Below are 25,295 nucleotides of genomic sequence, written 5' to 3'. Positions count from 1 at the left end.
GTTATAGGTTATATTTTTGGGGCCAATTCTTTTTGGGGCAGCATGTATTCTGCAGAGGGAATCTCAGAGTAAAAACCCCACTGTCTGGAATAGCCAGGTTTTTACTTAATAAGAGGTATGGGCAAAGCCCTACCACTCAAGTTTCCCATCTTCCGTAGCCAGTAGTACAGTCAATTCACAGGCAATTCACACAACACCTGGTAAAATCACGCTCCTTTATCTGTATTTCTGATCACAACTGTTCAGAAGGTTTGATCTCGATAGCAAAATCTCCATTATGGGCAGTTTGTCAGACTTTTTAATTTACATCAGGAGCCTAAGGGAAAAAGAAAGCTGAAATGGGAAGTTCATTCATATTTCATAAGCAATTAAATAGTTACAAATCTAAAAGAGAAGCTTACACATTTTGAATCTGTTTCTATGCCTCTTCTCCCTCTCAATTCTATGGGAAAATGCTTAATTTAAATTCATACATCTTGCACAGATCAGCTATTAAGGTATTTTAACTGACTGTGATTTTAGGTTAATGACTACTTGCAGTAATAATATTGAGGAATTATGTGATATCTAGCGCGTATTTTTGCTCTCAGAGGAACGTGTGCTCTATGAAACTTTAACAAAAATGCTCTGCTATGATTTTTAGAAAAATATTAATCTATATGATTACCTAGGTAGATAAAATCAATTAAAGACCTTCATTAATTTGGGTACTGATACAGCAATATGCTCTCCAGCTAAATTAAACGCTACTTATTAAACCATCTAGAACAAATGTTTGAAGAGATTTGCACAACGCTTATCTCACTCCTAGCATCCTCAGGACAAAGACAGTTCAAGTACACATTTGGTGAACGTAATGCTGCAAAGTAAGAAAGAGCATTGAAGGATTCAGGTTAACTTGCTGTGAAGTTTGCAGCTTTCAGCAAAATAATCCTCAGGGCTGTGTCACCTTTCTGACAGGTGTATAGCTGAGAAGGACAAGCCAGCAATGCAATCTGCTCTCCATGCTGTACCATTAGACTTACTCATCTGTGTTTGTAGCCTGAGCAATTCTCATCCGGCCTCAGTCTTTCAGCCCATACGGCCAGACTGGCCATCGATGCATTTCATTTTAATGGTTTTTCCTTTGGTAGAATCATATATTCTTGCTCTCTCACAACCAAATTATGAAAAACCAGTGGAACATCGACCTTAGCTAACCCATTTTCTGCAATCAGACTTCAGGTATGAACTCTGAGCTACAGTGCACATGGGCCCTGATTCAACAGGCATGCAGGCTCCTCGCACTGAGGCAGTAACAAGGTACCTGACCTGTCCTGCAGAAGAAACTGGGAAAGCTCAGCAGCATGCAGACAAGTACACTCTTGAAGGTCTTACTGAGGTAGGTCTTAGGCAAGCCATGTCTTAGCTTGCATTTCAAAGACTATACCATCACAGTTTTCCAAAACCAGTTTGTATTTCACTGGTTGCCTCACCAGTGGCCCAATGGCAAGATCTCTTAGGAAAATACTTACAGCATCAACTCAACAGAGAGGGGAAAAGTGGGTATATTGTCTGAACAAAAACTGGCAATTATGAAAACAGAAGGTCACAGCAATCTTAAAAGATAGGCAACTGAAGAGAGAGAAAGCTCAAGGACAGGGTATTTTGTACCACCCAGGACTCTTTAAGAGATAGCAGCTATCATAGAATACCGATTCATTAATAAAATCTGACTGCTCTTTTGCAGGAAAAGATCTATTTTATCCATCATGAAAGGTTGGTTTTATAATTCACAGGAGAAAACTGTGCCTTTGCTAAATATGAGCACTCTGTGAAATGCCTACTGGTGTAGTTTTGGTTTACATCCCACATTTTTTTACCATTCAGGAAAACTAAGCACAGTAACTAACCCCAGTAATCACTTCATATCAAGCTGGAAGTATGGATACCTTAAAACTATCCCAACACATCCTACTGATTGTTTACATTGGCAGTGGATTAATATGCTGTATGTAAAATCCACTCCCTTCTGTAAACATTCATTTAGCCCTTACTCAATAAGTCCTTACCTCTCTGAACGAAACTGAGTGAACTACAACCTAAACTCAGTCAAACCCACAGGCACTAGAAACCAAACCAACTCTCTTAAGAACAACAACCTCTTATTGGTATTATTGGTATTTTGGTATATATATATTGGTATATATATCTTATTGGTATTTCTCCATGCTTTTGCCTCCTCTCTGGGAAGTTCTCAGACCTTTAAGAGGAAGATGGGTGCAGGAGGCAGGATCCTCATTCCCATCAAGGAGAAAAGCATTATAATGTCCCCCAAAGTTCTGGAAACTGGTTGCTGTTATGGCCTCACTGGACTTGAAACTTAACCCAGCAGGGTGTTTGCTGTGCCCATCTAAAGATACTTTATCCGGTACTTGGGCTGCCGAGGGCCAGTCACCAGGTGATTTTGACAGCCTTGAGCCATGAAAAGTTGCACACACTGAAGATTATTTACCTTTTAGAGCAAAGGAATTATAAAGAGAAGAGAAGCAATAGTTAATTTGAAATAACATTCAATATTATGTACATTGAGTCTCATGTATTTGATTCAAAATGAGTGTTAATTTGAAAAAGGACCAATGGGAGCCCCAAACCCTCTTGAGTAATTTCCTAAAGAAATGTATTTCCTAGAAATTAAACTTTGCTTTCTTAATGAACACATTTTGCAGAGATGAGTTATTGGAATTGTCAATTCAAATTACCCGTGGATGCTCCCTGCAAAAGAGTAGTCCCTTTTGAGGATTTATTGTAAAACAAAATAGCAGACAAGGATGCATTTTATTTGTTAGTTTCCCCCACAAGGATGTATCATTAATGTGTAAGAACTAATATGCATGGCCCCCAAATTGCATCTGTGGAGTCATTATAAAAAGTGCTTACTGCATTGCCACAGAATTAGATTCCCTATGCTGAATATGTTATTTCAAAGCTGTCAGAACAAAAATTACAGACCTTGTGTAACTCCACAGGAGTTGGTGACATGATTTCTTTCATTTCTTGCTTAATTTTTCTCAGAACCATGGACTTTCTCCCCACATCTGATGGCAATGTGTTGCTACGAGTAGCTTGACTGTAATGTGGCCTTACAGTACTTCTTTCCTGGAAGCTGGCTTGTCTTCCCAGCTGGTTACGAGGTTGTGGGTTTTCATGATTCAAACTCATTGTACTTCCTGACATAATTGTGGCCTAGAGCATTAATGAAGAGGTTAATGTTTAACACAGAATGTGGGTTAGGTAAGCAGTTAATTCACAGCAGTAGGAAAAGAGTCTCTATTCTTTGTTAAAACACAATCACTCAGGGCACAGCAAAAGGCAAGAGGATAGATGTTCAATCTGCTTGCAAGTCACTATGAAACAAAGGACCACAGCAAAACACAACAACAATAACAGAACCCTATGGGCAAAAGTTTTCAGATGGCATTTCAAACTAAAATACTGAGCACTAAACAGCTATGCTTGAAAGCTAGTCCCCTGGCAGACTGAAGAGTGTGTAGCTGAATTGCTTATTTTACAAATGTTTTACATGTAAGTAAAAAGACATCTGAGTTGTGGCATAATTGCATTTGTTAGAATTGGAGCTATAGGAAGGCATTTACAATTCAGGCTGTGTGTGCAAGGTAAAAAAATGTGAGTCGTCAGAATATGTAGGCAGCTGTGGAGCCAGCACTGGCACTGAGCGTGTCTGGATACCATCCCAGGCCAAGGAAAGCTCAGTGCAGGTAAGCTCACTCCCTGCCTGGAAAGAAACCATCCATAACACGCATCCTGCAAGAGTGCCTTAGCTCAGCACTAATGCTGCAGGGATACAAGCTGCAGCCTGACTGCTGTTTTTTAATCTCAGTCAAACCTAGCCTTTTATGTTAGATGCAAGAATATATGGAGGGTGAAATCCTGAAAGACAACAGCAGGAGTTGTCTCATCCATTGGGTTTAATGGACTGACATGAAAAGCACCTGTGTGCAGCAAGGAGCCTCCTCCCTGCGAGAGACTCTCTGCTCTGGGGAGTGGGCGACAAACGTGCTTTGGCACAGCCACCATACAGACCTACCACTGCTGGGATAGGGTACACTGCATTCCCTACTTATTCTCCCTGGTGCCGACGGACAAGTGGAAAGGGAAATTTAAAGGCCATAGCCTGAACTCTGACAGGGATGGGATGCAGGCAGCCTGCTGGAAAATGAGAACTAAAAATGAAAGGAGGAAAAAAATAAGGGGAAGACAGGCAAATAAATGTTTGCTTCTGACCCTGGTGAGCATGTCTGTCACCCTTCTTTCTCCCAGCTCCAGCACTGCTTTCACTATGACATAATATATTGTAACCTCTTTACAGTCTCTCTTGTGCTCAGTAATGACTGATATTACTGCCTGATGGAGCAAAAGCATCCAGAGGACTTGGCAAACAACAGTTTTCTTTGCTCTTTGGCTGAAGACCTTGAAATAAAGAATGATAAGGAGTCCTTGACTACATAATGACACTTCATAAAATAGAGGCATCACCACTCTCAGTATCCTGTCATACTGAATCAGTTTTGCTTTCTTTTCAGAGCTGTGGGCTCTGAACAGGGCAATGGTATAAACTACACAGCATTTGCAGTCCTCACTTCTGGGAAAGGCTGGGGAAAATTCGACATGTTGAAGTAACTGAATTCTGGTCAGCATGAATGATCTATTTCCATTTCAGAATTATCTATTTCCACATCCTTTTATTGTGCTCTGAATATTGAAAATGGTGAGAGAAGCCTGTGGTAGTGAGCCATATCTAGCTATGGAATTAAACCAGTATAACGTTTTTCCTATATTTCTCTGGTTTGCAATAACAAATACGTGAGAATCACATTTTGCTACCCATACGTGCAATACAAAAGCCATAAATCTGAAGGAGTAAATTAATCTGAACTGAAAATCTTTCACCCAGTTATGCCATTCACATTCCTCCTGGCTGCTAAAGGACTTTATAGAACATAAAAATGAAAATGAGATTCTGCCAGTTTTGCAGCTCCAGGAATTTGAAAGAACATAAAAGAAAATATCTTAGGACCTTTCATTCCACAGCTTTCAGTGGCAGTGTCCTCTTAATTGTTCTGGTTAGACAACTCAGAGAAAAGGCCATTAGGAAAATTAGACTCAAAGTTACTCTGTCTCTGCTCCCTCCCCCTTTATCCCCCTCACGATCTAACGTGAAACATGGGTATATTTGCAATTAACTTCGGGATGAAATGTTAAAATCTGTTACATAATGAAAAATTTGCTGTATAACATTAGCAGGTTTTTTTAGAGAGGTAAGATTATAGGGGATCGATTTTCTTTTATGTTCATCTTAATCAAATTAAGCTTCAATTTAAAAGACAACCTCCAGCATGCTAAGAAAAGCTGCATAAAGCGTCTGTCAGAGAACGGGATGCATTGCTGCAGGAAGGCTATGCCCACTTGAGAGTTCTGCGCCATCTGCTGCCTGTGCAGGCAGCATCAATGGTTATGCACAGCAGAAGCTGCAAGTCAAAAGCTCTGGGGTGAACACGTTTATAGATTTTTGGTTGCATTGTACAAAAGAAAAGAGCTCTGGTTAGGGGCGGGGGAGGCAGCTGCACAAGCGAAAATACAAAGGTAAAGGGTAGGTACCAAGAGAGTCATGTTTCTCAAACACAGACGCCTGTCAGCCTTGTCCTGTGGAGAGGGGTTAAAGCTTTAAATGAACTGGTGTGATTAGTGAGACTTAAAAGAAAAAAGGAGAAAATAAAATGAATGTAAACCAAACCAAAACCGTTTTATTTCTCTACAATTGGAAAGAAAGGTTAAGATTGTTCTACCTCTAGTTCCCTCAGAATTCCTGACTGGCCACAGGTCTCTAAATCCTCCAGAGCCTGAGACCAGAAATTTTCCTCCTGGTCAGCCTCGGTGTTATCATGGGTACCTGTGAAGCTAGATTTACAATGAGAGGTTAAAAAAATGTGGACTTCTTTTTCCCTCAAAAGTATATTTCACACACATGCCTTGCCACAGACTGCAACTCCAATAACAGAACCTTACAGCAGGAGAGTGGGGAACAGTCATGGACCAGGAGAGGCTGGATGGACATGCAGAGCATGTGGCAGACAAGGCTTCTCGTAACCTGGCAGTTGCGAGCAGCATCTGAGCAGCAAGGTATTCGGTAAGGAGATAAATGGATTCCAAGAACAATTCAGTGCACATTTTTACTGGATTGGAACTGGGACCTCCCTAAGAAAATTAATGAATCAACCAGTAGCTGTGTGCAGAGCTGCTCCGTGCAATGAATACCTGCAGTGAAACCTTTCAACCTCAGAGACTGCTCCCAGGGAACATGAAAAGAGCCCTCACTTTTGCAACAGAGTTTGCAAAAGAGGAATGGCAGTGATTTTTACCTGGTTCTTTCAGCCTAAACTTCATTTACTGTTATCAAATTTAGCCCCCCCTAACTGCTGTCACAGAAACTGCTCCAGTCATTTCATACACAAACAAACAGAGGAACTTTCAGGATGCAGCTGTCTTGCATGGAGACTTAGGTCTTTGGTATTTCATAAGCAGACTGAGGCCTTACATTGGCACTCTTGAGCAAGATGGTGGTGACTGCAATGCTTAGGTAAGTTGCCCAACAAAAGAAGTCTGATAAAACCTACCAAATATTGACTGCAGCAACACAGCCCAATGGGACACCATTACATTGTATGTGTATGTGTATGTGTGTGTGGAGGGAGCAGGAGTACTTTGCTGTCTTAGCATGGGGAATCAGCTCAATGAAGGTTCCCACAAGCATTAGAGCTGCTGCACTGAACTGGGCTGGTTATGTGAAAGGCACAGGGGAAGGATGAGGAAAGGAAGAATGAGAATTTGCCCCTTTGGTGGCAGCAAGCTGTTGCTTTGAATCAGCTGCCCATGGGCTGCAGCTCGTGGTGCTTAACTGCACATAAACAGAGCAAACACTATTAGGGAAGCATCTGAGGCCTTGCTGGTCAAACAATGTATTACTGAGAATAGTGTCAATGTAACACTGTTAATGGAGCAGCTTCTCAATAGCTCAGCATAAGGGATGGCAGCTTGGATACTTCATGCTCATGATACTTGGCCTCAAAGATGCTTTCTTACAGTTACCATCGGTCAAGCAGACAATGGTCAGCCATTCCCATCTCTTGCAATGATTCTCCACCTAGCATCAGTGTCTCTTCTAAGACATTGCAATAGGTACAGCAATGGTGAGAATACCTACTCAGATCACAGATGCAATTCCTCCCAGGCAAGAAAAGAAAGTATTTCGAACATGATTTTAGGAAGTTCCTTGACTTCAGAAATTGGCTTTTTCAATAAGCCTAAGTAGTTGGTTTAATAGCTACTGTTGAACACAGACTAATTTATCCATTACAGTACCTTTCTTTGTGTTGCATACTGATATTATACTATAAAATGGAACTTGAGTTAATAAACAGGATTATATGAGGCAATTGTCTGCGACAGCAAAGACTGTATTTCATAAAACTGGAGGTCCACTTCTTCCTCAACTTCTGTGAAGTCTGAAATCATGATGCCTGCATGTCTGGACTTCTTTTCAGCTGAAGCAATTCCTTTTTCCGCCCTCACCTCCTCTTCTGCTTTTTCTCTAAGTCCTGTCTTCCACTGTGTGAAATGCTCAACTTTTGCATCTCCATTCACACCTACGTGAATAAACTGATTTGTAGCTGAGCCACTGCACCAGAAATAAAGATGTACCAAAATAATTTCTCACCTAGATGCTGTTTTATTTTCTCTGAAACATGAGAGATTGATTTTATGTCATGGGAAATATTGTTTAACCTATAATGAATATATTTGGTTTTCTGATGCTTATTCAAAGAGCCATCAGACATTCAGATGCCTAAGAAGGCAGAAGGAGAGATCATGATACAGATATGAAGACTCAGGTGCCTCTGATTGGTTCTTACAGCCATATGAGAGACAAAATTTACTTTTTTTTTGTTTGTTTTTCAGTTGTTTTTTTTTTTGTTTCTTTTTTCAGGAGGTTCGAGGATGTTCTGGGATTGGGCAGGCTCATTCCTCTAAGTATTGTTTTAACGTGCAAAGCTTCTTCCCTGGAGCAGAACTTGTCCTGCCTGCTAGTGGTAGGTAGACAGCACGCTACAGAGTGGTCCCAGCTCTCTGGTTTCACTCACTTGCCAACTGAAATACCATTATCACTCAATGGCACATTAATGATGCGTTACCTGCTTTTACCCTGCTGTTCTCCTTTGTCCCATTTCAACTGTTTTCCCTTTCTTCCCCTCCTGCCCCCACCTCAGCCCAGCTAGATCTCACTGCTGTGCATTCTTTGTTCTCCTACCTGGAAGTATTCCACTCTTCCAGCTGCCCCCCACCTTTCCTTGGCCCACCAGAGGCACCTTTCCACATCTTGTTCTCTTTCTTCATGCTCCTGTTGCTCTCTCCCCCTGATCTTTCTATGGAAGTTTGCTTTAAATGGTTTTCTTGATTCTCTCCCAGTGTCTCAGTTTCCTTCTGTTGCCACATATTCTTGGAAGCTGTGCTACACAAAATAAAGGTAAGAAAAAATTACTTTTTTTTCTTAAAAGTCGCTTAGCTAGAGGCAGAGAAGAGGTGGTTTCCTGGGAATTCCTATAACAGGCTGGAAGAACAGACATACCCTTCTCAAATACCCCAGTTCTTGGTACAGGAGCACCATCAGTTGTTGCATACACCATTTTTTGCAGAAAAAATAATCATTAATTTAATTTGTGCCGTATATCTCAGCTGTAAGTCACACTGACAAGTAGAACAAGACTCTTCAATGTGTATACTTTCTGTTAAACAGAGCTTTACAATGGTAGTAGAGTACATGCTTTTAATTTAGAAGACTATGTACTTTACAATCCATCTTCCTGGTTCAGTGCTCATCAATATCATCTGCTTACTGTAAAACAGTAGGTGTTCTGGAATATATGGCTGCATCTCATCTGAGAAACAATATATGGGCTTTAACTATGAATAAGGATGCTGCTATTAAATGAAATATATTAACTTACCAAGAATGGGAGGTATTAAGAAAACTATGGCCATTTGCTTTGTTAAGTATTGTCCACTACCAGCCAATGAAAACTTCTAGTATGCTTCTGTCCAGTAGGACCACAGGAGCTGGACATGGACTGAGAGCTCACACTTGGCCATATCTTAGCTATTACCTTGCCAGACTTGTCTCCAGATAAAATGCCACTGGGCAATCTGCTGTACCAGAGGACCTGTCATTCAGATTCTGAAAAGCAGCACTTTTCAAGCTTTGCCTTGATTTGTATTTGAAAGGTAACAAACTGGACCTTATGGATTTACTTATCCAGTATGTTTATACAGAAAGGTTTTCTTTAGTACTAAACTCAAATTTCTCACAGACTGGGATTTTGGGCTTATTGTGCTGCTACTATTTCTCATGAAGGATGCACATGTCTGCAAGTCCTGAGGACAGGTACAAAAAGCACATCTTCCTGGGACTCTGAGGAAGAACTTTACTTCGGCAGGAATTACCCAAGTTTCTGCAGTGGTTCCACTGCCAGATCATTCTTACAATGAAGAGTAAGAGATATTTGGGTCTTTCACTATCTCCAAGCATTGCCAACTAAGCACTTTTCCCTGAGGAAATTCTTTTGCCTGCAGAGAAATTAATTGAAAAGGAGATTTACTTCTTGGAAGAAGGGGAATGCATGTATGGCAAACTACCATAGCTTTGGAGTAGACATTTCTACCTGGATCACTTTGTTCTCCTACTGAATCACTGCAGGTGCCTCAAGCATTTATGGAAGATGACTGCAGTTTCTGCTTCTTTGCTCAAACCAAAATGAAGAGTTTTCATGGAAGACAAAAGATTAACATGCCAGTTGTTTTTAGCCCTGTATTTATAGGTTTCTTTTTGTGGAGTGGAAAACAGAGAAGGTTTTTCCTAATGCTTACTCAGGGGAATGCCCTAATTTTTTTGTTTGTTTATTCTTAAGAGAAAAATGCTGTGGGGTTTTTTGTCTGAAGTAACTCACATGTCTTGGCTTTGGTGTCATAATCTTCCATAACTGTCACTAATCTACCCTAGTCAGTTCCATGAACTATAAATACTGTATCTCATATTTAAAGGAAGAGCTGTTACAGCTGCATTAGAATAACATAACTTCTTTCCAGACAGTATTAATTTTTGAGGCGCCGCTGCAGCTACAAGTCAGAAACAGAAACTCATATGAGAACTTACCTGCTTGCTGTAGGTCGGTCCCATTCATCATCACTCAGCCCTGTATCATGAAATGGGTGGTTTCGTGGTTTGCTTGGAGGGGACAAACTAGTTTGCTTTGGAGTCCTCCACTCATAGGCATTGAAGTTGTACCCTGAAGCCTGATAGCTGTGTCCTAAAAAGATGAATTATGTATTTACAGCCCTGTATATGCTGTAATGACAATGACAGAAAAGCACATCTCTGAAGCTTGGTTCTGTAGAACCTTGATGCGGATTCATGGTTGCTAGCTTTTTTTTTGCAGTAGTAGTCAGATTATTTATGATCTAAATTACGCCTGGAATCAGGCGCGCTCTAGAGCTTCTCCTGTGAAAGTCCATCAAAAGCAAAACCTTAAAGATATATAACACTGTTCCCCTACTGTTTATGTCTCAGCTGCTTCTGATGTTTAGTTTAGGTATCTGCACAATTTATCGATTTCCTATTTGACATCACACATTGAACAACAGTGAATAAATCACCTGTGTTATGGATACATTAAATACAATTTAACATGGTCATGTGTAACATGCCCCAAATTAAACCTAAGCTATTTCAATAACTGCACTTCAGACTTACTGAAAAAAGGGTATGCAAGGATGCATTAAAAAAATCCATCAACTTGGCTCTCCAGATGACTAGCAGGAAAGTTTTTCCTTCCTCCTCATAAGCTTCTCAAATTTGGAAGCAATGCAGCCAAAAAATCGTGACATATTAGTGTCAGTTATGCACAAGACTATCAGTCTGTAGAACGCTACCTAGATGTGGAAGTTGGCATGGTGCAGAGGCTCCTGGGTGGCCAATAACTGGAGTAATGCTAGAATAGGAATTAAATTAAATTTAAAAGAATTAAACTTGGCTAGGGATGTTAAGGAGAACAGGAAGGGATTCTATAGGTACACAGCGAATAAAAGAGACTGGGGACAACGTAGGCCCCCTACGGAAGCTATCAGGAGAACTGGCTACACAGGGTTTGGAGAAGGCTGAGGTTCTGAATGACTTCTTTGCCTCCATTTTCACTGGCAAAGGCTCTGACTGCACCACCCAAGTCTTGGAAGGCAGACGCAGGGACTGTGAGAATGGAGACCTTGGGCCCACTGTAGGAGAGGAACTGGTTCGAGACCATCTTGAGAACCTGAATGTGCACAAGTCCATGGGTCCTGATGAAATCCATCCGTGGGTCCTGAAGGAGGTGGCGAATGAAGTTGCTAAGCCACTGACCATCATATTTGAAAAACCATGGCAGTCAGGTGAAGTTCCCGACGACTGGGAAAAGGGAAATATAACCCCCATTTTCAAGAAGGGGAACATGGATGACCCAGGGAATTACAGACCAGTCAGTCTCACCTCTGTGCCTGGCAAAATCTCGGAGCAGATTCTCCTGGAAGGCATGCTAAGGCACATGAAAAACAACAAGGTGCTTGGTGACAGCCAGCATGGCTTCACTAAGGGGAAATCATAGAATCATAGAATAATTAGGGTTCCTATAACAGGAAGGACACATCTGTCTCTGCACCATTAAGGCAAAGACTCATCAATACAAACGCAGGACTGTGCTGTCCCAGCCCTGCACTGCCCTGCCAGCATGGGAACCTCTGTACCCATCCCCCTTGTGGAAGAGAGACGTGCTCTTAACAGAGACACTCATTTTTGCTAGGGCTCTAGAGAGGTGAGAAAAGGCCCTTCTCATGATGGGCACAAGTGCCCAGGACCAATATACACCCTCAGGAAGCTCACCTTGCAGAATATGATTTCTCTAGCAGCCATTTCCAAATGTCTCAGGGCTGTGTAATGGCATCAGATGACCTTTATATCTGAAGAGTTTATTCCTGGGTGCTTTTATCATAGAGTCATAGACTCATCTAGGTTGGAAAATGACTTTAAGATCATCAAGCCCAACTGTTAACCTCCCCTGCTAAGTCCACCATTAAACCATATCCCTAAATGCCACATCTACATGAGTAGAGGGCACATAATGAAAAATAACATTTTTGCTCATTTTGGTTCTTCTATTCAAGCTCAAGGTTGCTTGCGGGAGAAAGGAGCTGTTACGTGGCTTGTTGCACGTTTATATAGGCAGGTAGACAGGCAGAGGCATTAATGCTTCTAAACACACATACAGAGTTTCCAGCACCATTTTGCTTTCTCCTGAATCTTTTAGGTAAGCCTGGCTTCCAAGTGATGTATCAAGAAGAGTGCATGGATTGACTTGTCACAAGCTGATGCTGATCTGGCAAGCAAAATCTGCTATGGTAGAGCTGCTATATACATATTTCATCTTGACATACTCCTTTTCTAGCTCCTTTGTTGGCATTTTCTGATGTGCATACTGGATTAGGAAGTCCTATTTTGTTCATGACTAACAAATATCACTGCTGTCACCTCTCTAAAGAGGGCAATTTGCTTCCATAAATCAGTCTAGACCTGTCTCTCTCAAATCCCATGTAACTAGACAGCTGTGTGCATTCTCCAGGTAATTGGCAGACATTAACGTACTGCCATATTCTAGGAAGGGTTTGTGAAAATGTGACTGCTGTGTGTGGAAGGCTCCAGATCAGCAAGTCACACACATTAGATAAAGGTACAAAATGGGGTAGTGATTCAAGGAGAGAAAAGACTGCTCATCAGCATTAAATTAGTAACTAATAGGATGAAGCATTATCCAGTGCTCCAGAAACATTCCCCAAACTCCTCAATTTGCTTAGCCTGTTCTTGTGCCAAGAAAGGTTTGGAAAGAAGCCAAACTCAACTGGACAGGTCAAGACAGAATGACTTTAATAGAAATGTGGGTCACAGTAGTACCACAGCAAGGGATAAGGCGCACACCTGATTACGCTCAGGCTGTTTAACGGAAGTGCCATGTATCCAGCCAAGTCTGGGCTGATTTTTTCAAGGCAGTTACAAAATCACCTCCTTTAAGATACTGGTTCGGTTTTGGCTCGGATATCATCAGGAGCCTGGGCCTCAAGCCTCTCCACAGCTGAGCAATTTGCTCCAAGTATCATCAATTCATGCAGGATATGAGAACTATCATTTTGGCACCTGTTCAGCAATATTTGTCCTTAAAACTTAAAAATATCAGAAGAAATTCTAACATGGTTTGTTTTGACAAACTGGCCAAACCAGTTAAAACCAGAAAAAAGACAAATTTAACCCAACTCTAACTCCAGTGAATACAAATTATACAGGGGGAATATAGCCCAGTACATGGAGTACTAAATAAATGCTCTCCTCTCCGGAAGAATCTGCCGGTGTTACCCCAGAACAGGAACATTAGAGCATAGCAATGAAAGGAATCAGCACAGAACTCCAGTCTATATGGAAAATCTGTTGGGCAGAGCTTGGTTTCAGTTCCCTATGTGAGGGTACAAAACAGCTGCCTGTGAGCTACTGCCCTCGCTCCTGGAAAGCAAGAGCAACAAATAGAGAACTAAACTGAACAGAATGCACACAACCAGCGTGAGTGAGTGAAAATTACTTGAGGTGAGGATGTACCTGTCCAGATACCTGCTTTACTATGGATATAAACATTTTAAGAAGAGTTAAATAAAACACTGAAGCTGTGTGGAAGTTACTTTTCTTGTAATCTAGACTATTATGAGATGTCTGTATCCCTCACTGCCTAAACAAATGTCTTACAAATTAAAAGGAGATTATTTGAAAATCCTATATAAAACAACAGTGATGCAGAAGCAGAAAATTTATTGTTAAGGACACTCATGTCTTTAAATAGAATGACTGGTTTTGAGAGCTGAAAGTTAAGATGTTAATGCTGCAGGAATGAGGAAGAAGCAAAAGATTTACAGATCATAAGCAATGCCTAACATCCCCCCTGCAGCAGTTTGTAATAAATCTGTTGTCAGTTAAAAATTACTGCATACGGGCATCAAATTAATGAACATCTTCAGAGCATTCTGTGCCTTGCATTGATCCCTATCTGAAGGATAAACTCATTTAGTTGTGGATGAGCTGTGGACCAGGCTATTCAGATGTCAGTAAAGCTAACAAAAGCCTGTTAATGTATTGGTAAGTGCTTCATAACACATCCCGTTGTCATTGAGGGAATGAATCTGAGACCAGCCAAGTGTAAGAAATCATGCTGCCTGGCAAGGTGTGTGGTCATTATGAGTCACTGGCACATTACAAGGTTTAAAGTTGGTACAGACAAACTTCTTTTTAAGGCATAGGAAGGTCAACCATGAAGTCAATAATTTCTACTTTAAATCTTGATTGCATTTGCGATAGTACCTTGATTTCCAAAGCTGGTATCAATACCAGAGCCATCCCATGACTCTACTGCGCTGTCAACGCTTGGCACTGTAGTGGAATAGATGTCTGAGAGTTTGCCAGATTTCTGTGCAGCAGAGGTTTCATCTTCAGCATCACTCAATTCACTTACGTGACCCACAGGGACAGAAAATTTCTTGGGGCTGGTAGCTGAATAGGATTATAAAGAAAAAGGGGGGGGTTAGTACGGTCATTGCTTTACTGCAGTTCTAAGAAAATGCTTTTTACAACTGACATGACATTTTTCCAGGGATGGCCTAAATGCTTGTTAATCTGTAACAACACACACATGACCACTGATGCTACTCCTGGCCATACTCACCATCTGTCTGCTTCTTGATTTTCAAGGTGACGGTTTCTCCTGCCATCTGTAATAAATGAATGGCTTCACTCAAAGGTTTTCCTTTCAGACTGCTACTATTTATTGCTAGGATTCTGTCTCCTATGTGAATTGCGCCAGTCCTACAATAAGAGAGAGAAGAAAGCATAAGAAGCAACACAGACAATTTCTTTGCATATTTGGGGCATGAAAGACTCATCTCCCTTTCTTTCATTTTGCTTTTATAGCTGTGTTACAGAGCAATTCTTTTGTTAGAAATGCTTAAAGCAAGTCGCCTTTGTTGTAGTGACAATAGCAGAGCTGAGGCATGGAGGTGTGGATTTCTGTGTACTGCAGCAGTTGAGTTAATCACCTGTGGATGATATTCATTACAGCCCACCTGCTTAAGAGCAATCTCAGACAGTGCAGTTTAGTTCTGAAATGAGCCAAGTTTCTAGGAGCCTCACAATATAAGAGACAATGGCAGCGTGAGCAGGTAACAGCTCTTTCACCAACACGCTTTCAGGATGGATCACATCAAGAGAAGAAAATAAATTCTCTTTGTGTAAATGCACTGCTTGTTCTGGCTCTGCACAGTGTCCTGTTTTGTGTGCTCTCTCTGAATCCACCACCAAAGGTACCAGTTGCAGTGACAGTACCCATCTGAGAAGTAACGGGCAATGGAAAACCTGAGCATTTTCATTTTTCTCTATTCACCACTTACCATGATGAGAAATGGTGATGTATGATTCAAGTATTATCCTTAGATAATGCTTGCTATGGTGTATGTAAGTGCACCTACGGATGCAGTGTGAGTATACGGTAAGTGGCATATAAGTATATGGTAAGTTCAGATAAACGCAGGCACACAAAGTGCTTTCTTCATCCGTTGTACTGCAAAGGGCTATTGCTTTTAGATGGCTAATAAAATGTCCTGTGATTGAGCAGTCTGATTGACTAGTCTACTATAGGTGATTTATAATAAGGACCACAATCCTCTGCTCTGTCTTGTATAGTATGTGCAAGAACATCCTCTTAAGATATTGCTCATGCTCCTGAACTTGGCAATGATCAAAAAGCATCAGTAAAAAGATGATAAACTCAGATTCAGAGAACTGTAAAAATACAAACTGCTAAATCATGAAAATTATCATCTGCAAGTAAACAAAATAAATCTTTACCTTGCAAAAAAGAGCATTTTAAAATAATTTACATTCCAATTTACCTTTCAGCTAATCCTCCTTTTGTAAGGCTGGAAATGATTATGGGATCAAAAGGCTCTTCAGTACCAGAGATTGTAATTCCAAGAGGCCCACCATAGCGCTTGAGCTCAACAGTATAAATAATTGCTCCAGAGCTCTCCTGTTCATCTGTAATAAATGCCAAGGGGATGCAATTGGTTTCTTATGAAAGAGGGAATGAAAAAAATAGCACATTCAGTCTAGTGACTGGTAATCAGACGACATTTTCAAAGGATTACATTGCAGATATGCTTCTTAATCATATTCTACTGGATTATTTTGGAAAAATATCCTCTCTTGTGCAATTTCTTCTTTTATTGCCAAAACCTGATTACACTGAAGTCAATAGAAAAACACTCCTCATTCTATTAAGACTAAATTTTACTCCATTTAAAATTACATCTTTCCTATTAAAATATAACTTCAGGCTATTTTGTTACACAATTACAGTTTGAGGTCGAAAGGGACCTCAGGAGGTCATTTGGTTTAACCCCCATTCCAAGCATGGCCACCTACAGCAGGTTGCCAAGGACTGTGTCCAGATGGTTTCTGAGTATCTCCAAGGAAGGAGACTCCACAGCCTTCCTGGGCAATCTGTTTCAGTGCCCTGTCACCCTCATAGTAAAAAAGTGCTTCCTGATGTTCGGAGAGAACTTTCCGTGTTTCAGTTTGTGTCCATTGCCTCTTGTCCTGTTACAGCACCACTGAAGACAGCCTGGCCCCATCTGCTCTACAACCTGCCTTCAGATACTTATATAAACTGATAAAAAGTCCTCTCTGAGCCTTCTCTTCTCCAGGCTGAACAGTCCCAGTTTACCCTGCTTTGCCTCATAGGAGAGGTGTTTCTGTCCCTCCATCATCCCTGTGGCCCTTCACTGGACCTGCTCCACTATGTCCATGTCTCTGGCACTGGGGAGCCAAGGTCCGGACCCAGCACTCCCAGTGCATCACCAGGGATGAGCAGAGGGGAAGGATCACCTCCCTTGACCTGCTGGCACTGCTCCGCCTGGTGCAGCCCAGGAGCCTGTTGGCCACATTTGCCAGGAGGCAAATTATACTACTGTATAAATACCAGTACTAGTCTGTTTCTTGAACTGAATGGAAGGTAATTAGGAGATCAAAGATAATTCAAATGTTTTTGATGGACAACCTTTAAGCTTTTGTAGCAGAATCAGAAATAGCTTCTGAACTCTGAATCATAAATTAAGTTTAATAGTAACTCCATTAGATTTTGTTCCATTCTATTGGATGAAGTCATTAGCATTATTTTGTAATTTTTATCTCACCAACCAATGGGGAAAAATTCATCACTGGGTAAGCTTAAATACAATGTATTTTTCTCAAACAATACCCAACGCGTGTTGCAGCAACAAGGAAGGCTCCTATACTTATAGAGTGCTCTTTAAATATTATCAAGAACTACACATCAGGAGAGCAATCAGCTGTGCTATCTCTGGGTTGGGAAGGGACACTTTAAAATCTCAAATGCCAGATTTCTCCTCAGATAAAAATAACAACTGCTCCCTTGCCCATCTTATGGTATTGGTACTCAGCCAGGATGACTGGCCTGGCGGGCAGCTTTCCCCCAGTCTGGGGGTAATGACATTTTGAAGGGCTCACTGAGTGTGGAGAATGTCCTGGGTGCACACCCGTAAATGTTACTGGAACTAACCTGAGACAAGTTAGAAAATTCAAATGTTCCCATTCCTGTTCCTGTCCACAGAAAATAGTCAGGAGGAGAAGAGCTACCTGCATCACTAGCAGAGGTTCAGAGCTGCTTTCTTCTAATGCTGAACACGGTACTTAACCAGAGCTGGAGAAACATTAATATCCGTGGGGGAACTTTGTTCCTCCCCAGTTTGCAGAAAATGTAGGCCTTTAACTTCCCACCACCCCAGCTCCCTCCTGTTTCCCCCTTGCTATCCATCCTAAAGAAAATGGTACACATACAGAACCAAAGGGGAGAAGAATTAGTGTGTTTGTTCAGCAAAGAGTTCCGGGATTTTCACGCCTAGTGTTGGCCTTGCATTCCTAATCAGGGCATTATCAGTAGTGTTCTGGCACGGTTCACATCAACTACACCTTACCTGACATGCTCTTCCCTCATGTGCCCAACTCCCACGACCCCACCGGGAGCCTCTGGCTGGCATACAGTGCTGTAAGCTGCCACTGCAGAGCAGGAGAGTGGCAGCTCTTGCTTGCTTGCTAAAGCACTTATGGAGCACCAGCAAAACCTCTGGGATCTAATGCTGATGATGCTTACACAGGTGTGGCACTGACATGGTGCAAGGCATCACATGAAGCATGAGAAGTAATCCATCAAGCTAATTAAAAATGTAATAGCCAGTATTTGCCAAGGGTTGAAGTTTCTCTGCTATCAACAGTGAGCGAAGAAGAAGTTATTAATCATAGAGCAGCCCTGCCACATGAGAGTTGGAAGTTTATAGATCTTAGTGAATGACTGGAAAGGAGACCGGTCCATTATGTCTGTCTTCTGGTTAGCCATAGTTATTAAAATTAATGGCAAAATGCAACTAATGTGAAATTGCTACACTGTTCTCTTCAGTGCTCTTTTCAGGCAGCACAAATACAAGTTATCCAAGAACACTGCATGCACGTGGCCTGAATTAACAACAAGGGCCAGTTTTGGCATGAAAGCAGAGAGAGATGATATTCAAAACATTAGGTTAATCAGGAGATAAATTTTTTCTCAGTTTGGGAATCTGGTGGAGGAAAAAAAAAAAAAGGAGAAGATAAAACCTGCTGAAAATGTACTTCCATCTGGGGAGGAAATACAGTCAAATTACCATGGTTTTGGGTCTCATGTTTTTGAGTTTTTCCTTCTGTCTTTTCTTGTGATGCAATTGCGGATAGCTGTTGGAAACCACACTCAATGAAAGCAGACCCTCTGTGCTGCAGCGCCTCTGCCTAGTGCCTTGTTCTTCAGAGTAACATCTGGTCCATACAGACAAAAGGGCAAAGAAGAGCAAGGTCTGGGGGAGCACATGACCTGTACCCTGCCACTGGTCTCACCTGCACAGCTGGCTCTGAGGAACACAGCTCTGAGACACACACAACTGTCTGGAGAGGGGAGGAGGAGATGGAGAGACAGCAGAGGAAGGAAAAACAGCAGAAAGAAGAGCCAGAAGCTAGAAATACTTATGAGAAGGAAGAGTTTGAAAGACAGCATGGAAAAGAGAACCTAAGGAGACAGAAGCCCCGCTCCCTGCCTTCCCTCCTCAAAAACGCATATCATGAGAAATTAAAATAGTTTAAACCTTAATCTTGTCCTTGTGAGGGGAAAACTCAAACTCCCTTCTACAGGCATTTTTCCTGTCAGCCTTCTGCCAAGTGTAGTTGCAGCTTGCTCTTCATAACATACCTGGTTTGCTCAGTTTTGCAAAGCAGCTGTCGGTCAGGTGTCCCTTTGGATGTACGGTCCATGGACAGCTTGGCCAGCCCCTGTCCAAGGTGGACCAACTAACTACGTACAGCAAATCCCACCTTAACCACCTGCAGGGACCCAACCACAATATCCTTCCCTGCAGTGGTTGTTCATTTTGCTGGGTCAAAGCCTGCTTCTGTAAGCCAGTTTGCACAACTGCCTTTCAATCCCTCTGCCTTTGCTTTGTACTGATCACACCCAGAAGATACTGTTTCCTTTCAAAAGCAATTAAAGTAAGAGAGTGTTCTAGTGCAATTCTAACTGCTGTTTCAACAGCTGCACTTGATTTTCAATGATAAAGTGGGGCAGGCTGTGCTTTATTGCTGTGAGATTGTATGGAGCTAAAGACAAGGGAATTTACAGTTCCTGCTTTTGAGTAACGCTGTAATGTAAGTCCCAGCAGTAATGGTAATGATAATTGTCTAACTTCCTTTGCCACTAGAATGTGTAACAGAACTTGCTTTATTAACTCCAGGTAGAAATTCTGCTTCTATGGAATCCATAACGGGGAAGATCCAGGAATATTAATAGATGTAGGTGTGCAAAATGATGGCAGCTCCATTACTTCCACTGGACTGATCAGACATGGCTCCTCCATCATTCATCTAGCACAGCGTGTAAAGTACTCCTTGCCTTAAGCATGTGAATAGTCATGCTAAAGTCAAGTTTGGAAGTTTGTGGATAAAGCATGCACTTCACCACTCTGCTGGAGAACTGAGGCCTACGAATCCATGCTTTGCTAACCATGATGCCAATCTTAAAAGCAGAAAATATCTCAGTAAGCTGGTAAGGCAATGATCAACCTTATGTGGCTGCACCTGGGGGAAACTGCTTTTCCAGAAAATGGAAGACTTGATTTTGCAGTGCAGATCCTGCAGGCGATACAGCCACTTGTAAAATACAAAACCTCATACAGCATTAAAATCCTTTTTAGTGTGACATTTTCTGATTAGCATTAGCATAAATCAGCCATGTTTAGAAAAGGACATTTCACTGAAATTTAAATGCAAAGGAAGGACCCTGTGTTCTAAAAGTCCTGGAAATACACAGAAATCTGCATTGCTAATACCAGAATTATCTTCATCTTTGCGGATCTTTAACTTCACAAGGTCCTCACAGTGCTGAAGGATCTGGACAGCATCTTCCATGGAGCAATTGTCAAGTCGAATGTTGTCTATTGCAAGCAACTTATCACCCAGTTCAAGTGTCCCAGTTCTGTGAACAAGCAAACAAACTTGCGTGAAATTATAGTAACATGAACGCAAGTTATCTTGGAAGGTATGAACATTATTATTATAGAAAAAAGACAGATTTTTAAAAGCAATTATTTCTTAATACATTGGCATTTTCATTTGCAACTGCTTTTTACAACAACAACAACAAAGCACAGTCCCTCACAAGCTCCCTCTGTTTAACTGGAGTCTCACAATGGAAACAGATTCTTCCTGGGAGCTTGAATGTCTTACCTGTGGGCAACGCTTCCTTTCTTGATATCAGAAATAACCAGAGGGTCCCCTGGTTTTCTACTGGATGGAGCTGTAATAAAGAATACATACAAGTATCTGACTTTATTACTAGATACGCAGATGGGCTAATTCTGCCCATAAATCAGTAATTCATACACATTACCTGCTAGTGTTATATACCTCTCCTTTTCCTAGATTATATGTACGTGAGTACAACCATGAGCAGCATATTAGTAGACTGCATAGTCCTCAAAAATTAGAAATGTCAAAATTAAGTGAATTAAACCTGGTATGCCTAAATTCTGGGTTAGACTAGGCCTGAACCATCTGAAGATATCACAGTACAGCTCCAGCAATGTACTATGAAATGCTGTGCAGATGTGGTAACTGTGTATAAGCCAAACGGTATGTATGGCCACTATTCATAACGCCTCATTTAGTGTGAAGCAGATTCCTCCTTCTCACCCAGGAAGCATTATCGTCATACCTCTGCTTTAAGCACTGAATGAAACAGAAGCGGACGTAAAGGAACGTGGGCTAGCCCGCTCATGATATTTTGCCAAAGCAGCTTCACTGTGGCTCTGAGGTAAACAAGTGCTTCTTTGAATGAGTAACTTTGCTCCTCTGTATTGCTGCTGGGCCTTGAGCATTGTGGACTTTTCCCCACTTTGTACTGGGGATACCTACTAGAAACCCTGCAATTCCAGCAACGGTCAAATTAGTAAGCCCCACACCAGGGCTCTCCTTGCACACCTAACTCATATATTCTTGGAGGCATATCACATCTTTCAATTTTCTATCTGTCCATCATGGATAAAAGCATGCTTGGCTCTACAGTGCCAGTCACTGCAATTCTTTATTGACTTGTGTAAAAGTATTTGACAAATCTCCTTTCTCCAGGAAATGTGCTTGGTAATTTTGCTTGACTTTTGGTTGCAAAAACTGCCCCAGTGGAAGAAGATGATGAATACTGACTGTTGCCAGAGGAATGTCTCTTGGAGAAGCTTCGCTGACTGCATTTAGAGGGTTTGTCCATTTGCCAACAGAAGACTGTATGGGAGATCTGATATGATAAGCAGTGGACTCAGAACTGGAGGGTGACGGAATGGTGTGTGTCTGCCACTGGGAAGTACACCAGCTGGTCTGTTCAGGTGGTAGTCCATGTGGTTAACACAGACTGACTTTTGGGCTTCTTGTGAACAGACTAGGCTAATATTAAACATTGCCATGTGGTGTAAGGCTCTCAAATATTTGAATATTTGAATATTCAGATAGTTTTGGTGAAACTGCTTTATAGAAATTACCAGTACTAAAGAACACAATCCATTATCTTTCCAAAATGAAGAGAGGAGGAACCAAAATGGGGAAAAGAGCACAGCTCAAAGTGCAAAGCCACAGAGTACATCTGGATGCAAAGGGTACGATACTGCACACAAAGTTATTACAGTTTCACACTGAGTAAGTGTGATCCAGCAGCATTTTGTCAGTTATCCTGGACTATTAATTGTGTCTGGTGGATGAAAGCCTTTTTGTAGGCAGCAAACACAGCTCAGTGTGAAATGAATCCCCCCATGCTGACAAGCCTTTAGTAAGCAGCTACACCACACTTTGTTTCATTCTTGTTCAGTGCTCATGGCATACTTAGTACAAACTATTCACGTTGTGCTGCAGAGATAAAATCACTGATTGCCTTCTTATCTTTTGTACTGCACATCACCACAGCCTACAATTGCCTCCCAAACACTAGCAAACAGCTGCTGTCCCCAGCAGCAAGACTGAGTACTTGAGAAACCCTGATTCTACAGATGAGGAAAGGAAACACAGGAGCATTTAGGTCAACGTGTGACAATTTTCAGTGAGCAATCTAGGATATCCATGCCTTTATTCCTCACAATATTTCGAAGTATGTAACAACTTCTATGTCCAAAGCACAACAACTGGCATTGTCAGCAACAGCTGCAGATGCTCAGCACTTCTGCAAGTGTGACCCCAGGATCTCAGTGGTTTCCACAGAGAATCAAACAGCCACCTGTGGAAAATCTCTCTCCCTCTCCACCCCATGAAATGACTTGTCTCAGCACAACTCTACCACAGAGAAAAGGAAGAACCCCTACATTTCCCCAGGGTAGCATTAAACCACCTTGACAATGAGATCACCTCCTTTTTCTTTCTCTGCCCTCCATCTCGTACATTATACAGCCTCCATCCCCTCTGACACACACCGCTGTTTCATCTCTCCCCAGAGAGCACAGACCCAAGAGCCCCACTGAGAAAGTAGTATTTGACCACTTAATTAAAAAGAAATACCCTCATGAATTCATTCAACTTTGAAGAAACACGAGCACAGCTTTAAATCTCCAGTTTTACCTTTCATTTCAGTGTTTAAGAAGCAATTAAAACCAAAGCACCTCACCACTCACCCATGTCAAGCCTTCTTGTTCCAGTCCCAGTTTCTTCCACCCTGATTACGCTTCAGCCTCTCCCCTTGTCAGCTGTTTCCCTGTTATGCATCTCCACTCATTTTCTCTCCTGGACCCATTCTGCTTGTCCATCAAAAATCTCATGTTTTCTCCCCCCTGCTTCAGCCATTAGTCTACCTACTGTTGAACCTGCTTCAGCCATTAGTCTACCTACTGTTTAACCTTTACAGAGACCTTAGACAGCCTTTATAACGAACTACAAATGAGCTGAAGCATGCATAGAGTTGTACAGATACTAAACTTATTATTGCAGCCCGAAGGCTGATCTTTAGCAAGATGTTTGTTCTTTCTCTTTAAACCATCCTGTGATCTCAGGTCTCATCCCAGGCCTCTAATCTAGTACTCTTCTACTAATAAAGACACACTTCCCCTGCCACCCGAAGCTAAGATCAGTGGTCAGTTTTGTACATAACCTGTTCCATTAGGTTAAAAAACCCTCAAACAAACAATTCCCCTTTCTTATTCCACTGCTCATCCAAACTAAAAACCCCAATGTGACACAGACAGGTTACAGGGTGGAACGCTGCACCTACCATGCAGCCAAAACTCACTGACTAGTCTCAGCTTGGCTTCAAGTTCTGGAGTTTGATGAAACTCTAAACAAACTGAAGAAGCAGAGGAAAATGCTCATGGGATGGAAAAATAGTTCTTACACAGTCAGTCCACTTACCCACAGTGCTGGTTAACAGCTACTAGGCTTTTTAAAAACATTTTCATTATTAAATAGATGAAAGAGCCCTTTAAAATTAGGCTGATGTAGCTCTTTTCTTCCTTAAGTATCATCGGTTCACATGGAGCAGCTGAGAAACCTGCCGATTCTTCAGGCCCTGTCTTGAAAATAATTTCTTCTAACATTGCAAAACGAAGTTGAGTTTGCTAGGTGAAATCCCGTAATATACAGAAACATGCTTGAAAGAGTAAATTCTCACAGTCAGTGCAAAATATCTGTAGATATTTACAAGGCTTGTTTCTGATTAAGTATGAAAGCTGTAAAGCAGACTATAGTATAGCTGCTCGTCAAAATGGCTTAGAAAAACTGATGATAATTTGGGTGAGATTCTGATATTCTTACCAGCTTTGCAGATTCTTATTCCTTGAGCAGTCCCATTAGCTTCAGAGAGATTAATTATGAAGCAAGCTGCTGCAGTTCATTATCAGTAAGGATATCAGAATCTTACTTAGAAAGAAAAGGCGAAGGGGGAAGAAGAAAAGGGGATGTTAACTAAAATTACCAGTCTGTACTAGTAAGTCATTTTCTTGGACATCATTTAAGGTATTTAAAAAAGTCTAGGATAAAGTAGCCAGTGGCACAAAAATTTATCTTAAAAAAAAAAGTAAAAATCTATATTCCATTACATGGTCTAAGAATCAGTGTCACTGGCAAAGAAATTGAAACAGATTTGAACATTACTAGATCTACTTGAAAGCCATCCTTCTGGGGAATGGCTCTGTTATGAAAGCATAATCACACACACACATGGACACTGCTGTGTCACGCTTTATTTGGATGATGTAATTTTAAGAACTGAGACATTCTAATTGCTCCAGCCATTTAACTGAGTGTGAAAATGATGGTATCTGAGGCATTAAATATACAGTCACTTAAATTTGCAAACTATAAAGAAGGGTTTAATTGAATGTAAGGAGCTATTAATGGGAAGCTTAGACAGATATTGCAGAGATAAGGGAAGGATGACAGAAGTCCAGTATGTGTGTGAAGGCAGCAATGGGTAAGGCCAGTATACCGTGAGGTAACTAACATACACTATCCAGAA

General features: G+C 41.4%; 1 protein-coding gene across 17 annotated transcripts in view; it reads right to left on the bottom strand.

Moving 5' to 3' along the window:
* The window catches only part of GRIP1 (glutamate receptor interacting protein 1), a 327,255-nt gene that overhangs the window by 4,952 nt on the left and 297,008 nt on the right, over positions 1-25,295 (bottom strand). For 11 of the 17 annotated variants that reach the window (XM_061368069.1, XM_061368073.1, XM_061368082.1 and 8 more), the window contains 9 exons: positions 21,041-21,110; positions 20,644-20,789; positions 16,114-16,258; positions 14,892-15,031; positions 14,531-14,719; positions 10,265-10,418; positions 8,366-8,566; positions 5,847-5,958; positions 2,992-3,225 (listed from right to left, as the gene is read on the bottom strand). In XM_061368069.1, the coding sequence (XP_061224053.1) occupies positions 2,992-3,225; positions 5,847-5,958; positions 8,366-8,566; positions 10,265-10,418; positions 14,531-14,719; positions 14,892-15,031; positions 16,114-16,258; positions 20,644-20,789; positions 21,041-21,110 (1,391 nt within the window). Of the gene's footprint in view, positions 1-2,991; positions 3,226-5,658; positions 5,704-5,846; positions 5,959-8,365; positions 8,567-10,264; positions 10,419-14,530; positions 14,720-14,891; positions 15,032-16,113; positions 16,259-20,643; positions 20,790-21,040; positions 21,111-25,295 lie in introns of those variants that run through there. The other 6 variants (XM_061368083.1, XM_061368084.1, XM_061368075.1 and 3 more) reach the window with 5 other exon arrangements.

The sequence above is a fragment of the Neopsephotus bourkii genome, unplaced genomic scaffold, assembly GCF_033783945.1.
Source record: "Neopsephotus bourkii isolate Nb327-2 ecotype Australia unplaced genomic scaffold, CSIRO-AGI_Nbou_v1 NB_1423, whole genome shotgun sequence".
NCBI lineage: Eukaryota > Metazoa > Chordata > Aves > Psittaciformes > Psittacidae > Neopsephotus > Neopsephotus bourkii.
Note: the sequence above shows the minus strand (reverse complement) of the source record. Positions and strands in the feature narration are given on the sequence as shown.